The sequence below is a fragment of a genome, assembly GCF_019968955.1.
Source record: "MAG: Porospora cf. gigantea A chromosome Unknown PgA_NODE_5847_length_1788_cov_316.447, whole genome shotgun sequence".
In the NCBI taxonomy this organism is placed as follows: domain Eukaryota; phylum Apicomplexa; class Conoidasida; order Eugregarinorida; family Porosporidae; genus Porospora; species Porospora cf. gigantea A.
Genome location: NW_027151780.1, coordinates 1 through 1788, shown reverse-complemented (window position 1 = coordinate 1788; position 1788 = coordinate 1). Strand labels below are relative to the sequence as shown.

The 1788-nt window shown below is 55.0% G+C and overlaps 1 protein-coding gene across 2 annotated transcripts; it reads left to right on the top strand.

The window, feature by feature from the left end:
• Window positions 1–836: 836 nt before the first annotated feature.
• Window positions 837–1788, top strand: KVP18_002880 (uncharacterized protein; the record flags this gene model as incomplete). Of its 2 annotated transcripts, XM_067954161.1 has the most annotated exon segments (2): window positions 837–1497; window positions 1512–1621. In XM_067954161.1, the coding sequence occupies 2 exon segments, from the start codon at window positions 837–839 to the stop codon at window positions 1619–1621; spliced, it is 771 nt and encodes a 256-aa protein (XP_067807612.1).

The following is a 1788-nucleotide window of genomic DNA, read 5'->3' as shown; positions in this document are numbered from 1 at the left end:
AAACCTTCAGCTTGAAGTCTGAGTCTTGGACAATACGCACATTGGAGAGGTTTCCGAGCCGTGATGCCTGGTCCGTAACGCTGTCCATGAACTCCTGAGACATCTCCTCTTTCACAGCGGTCAGAACCGCTACCCGTGATGGGGGAGCGTAAGCGGGTGAGGGAGTTAACTGTACTGAGGCGCTGCGAACGATACGACCCATCTTCCGCCCGACCGCTTGCCCTATCAGGGGCGTTGTAATACCTTGCTGGTCCCGACCCAGTCCTTTGCCCTCTTGCCAGCCCATCTTCTGCAGCAGCTTCGCGGCACATAGTCGGTCGTCATCCGGTGGAGGACCTGTTCGCGGTCTTTTGGGCGCATGGTCTTCGAGCTGCCTGCGACGTTGAACGGCATCCTGACCGGTGATCCGTAATCGCTCTCCCCTCAGACGTTCTCGCTCCTGCGGAGGCATTGCATGCACTGCGTAAAGAGACACCTGTCAACCCACGCCGCTCTCGTTCCCTTTTGTGCCGCTCACCCTCTTCCTGTTGTTTCTTTTGCAAAGCGGCAGCCTTTTGCTTGAATAAACGCTCTGTGATGATTTCTTGGTAGTTGTTGGGGTGGGCGGGATCGTAAGGCTTGTCAGTCGGATCAGGGTGCATGTCATGTTGAACAGAAGGAGGCAGCGTTCGGGGCGGCGGATCCCTGCTCATTTTCGGCGCAACCCGTATCTCCTTTGGCACCCTTGCTCCCAAGACGGCCGTTGGAATCAGGTGTGGCTCTACATGAGGACTTGTGTTGGAACGCAAGTCACCATAAAGTGCGTCCATAGAACAAATTCAGCACTTTTAACTTGAATGTGCTCGTCTGAGCAGCTGATCAGAGGTATGATCATTGTGGCGAGGGACCCAACCATCAGGTCATTAGGGTTGCTACCACATGTTCAAAAAGCAGCAGCAGCCGTCGATAATTTTGACGAAGCTTTGGATGATCTGAAGACAGCGGTGGGAGCAGAGAAGTACAAGGAGCTGATCTCTGCTGCTTCAAGTGCCGCTAAAGACGACAACAAGCACGAGGAGGGGGTGCAAGTCCTCAGGTCAGTTATGGGTTTCAGTCCGGAGAGCCGCGATTCTTTCTTGCAATCCTTGACTTCAGAGTCGCTTACTGCGGCCTTGAGTGGGATGCGCCGTACGTCTACTAAGGCCGTTCAGCAGAATGTACGCTCGGCCATTACATTGGAGCTGCACCAGCGGCTGGCTGGGATGATGAATGGGCTGAACTTGCCGTCGGACTTCTCCAATGACATTGCGGAGGTGGTGCAACGGAAGCTTATGACGATCTCCGCGAATCTGGAGAACTATCGCACATTACAGGAGAAGTCGCTGGGTCTAATCCCTCGCGACACCACTGTGGGACCCCCTGGTTTACACTCCAACTGGAGGCTGAACAAGAATGACTTGAAACGTGTCACCGACTTCCTGTCACTTGCGGTTCCTGTCTACCTTAACCGGTTCTATGGTCAATTGGCACAGGCTGCCAGCGTACGAGTCGAGGCGACCTGCGGCTTGCTGAGCTCCATGGTGGCCGACGACGATTCGTGTTGCCTCAGCCTCATTACGCACAGGGAAAAGAAGCGGTGTAGGACCTCCAGGCTGTTGGACCGTCAACGAATGCTTTCCTTATCTCGGGCAACTAGTCTACAAGCAGAAATCGAACGGCTGCCCCCGAAAAGAGCAGGTCCCGGCCGCCCTAAACGGTCGAAACCTGGAAGGGACGACGACAATGACAGCATCCTGCAATGGCGCGGAG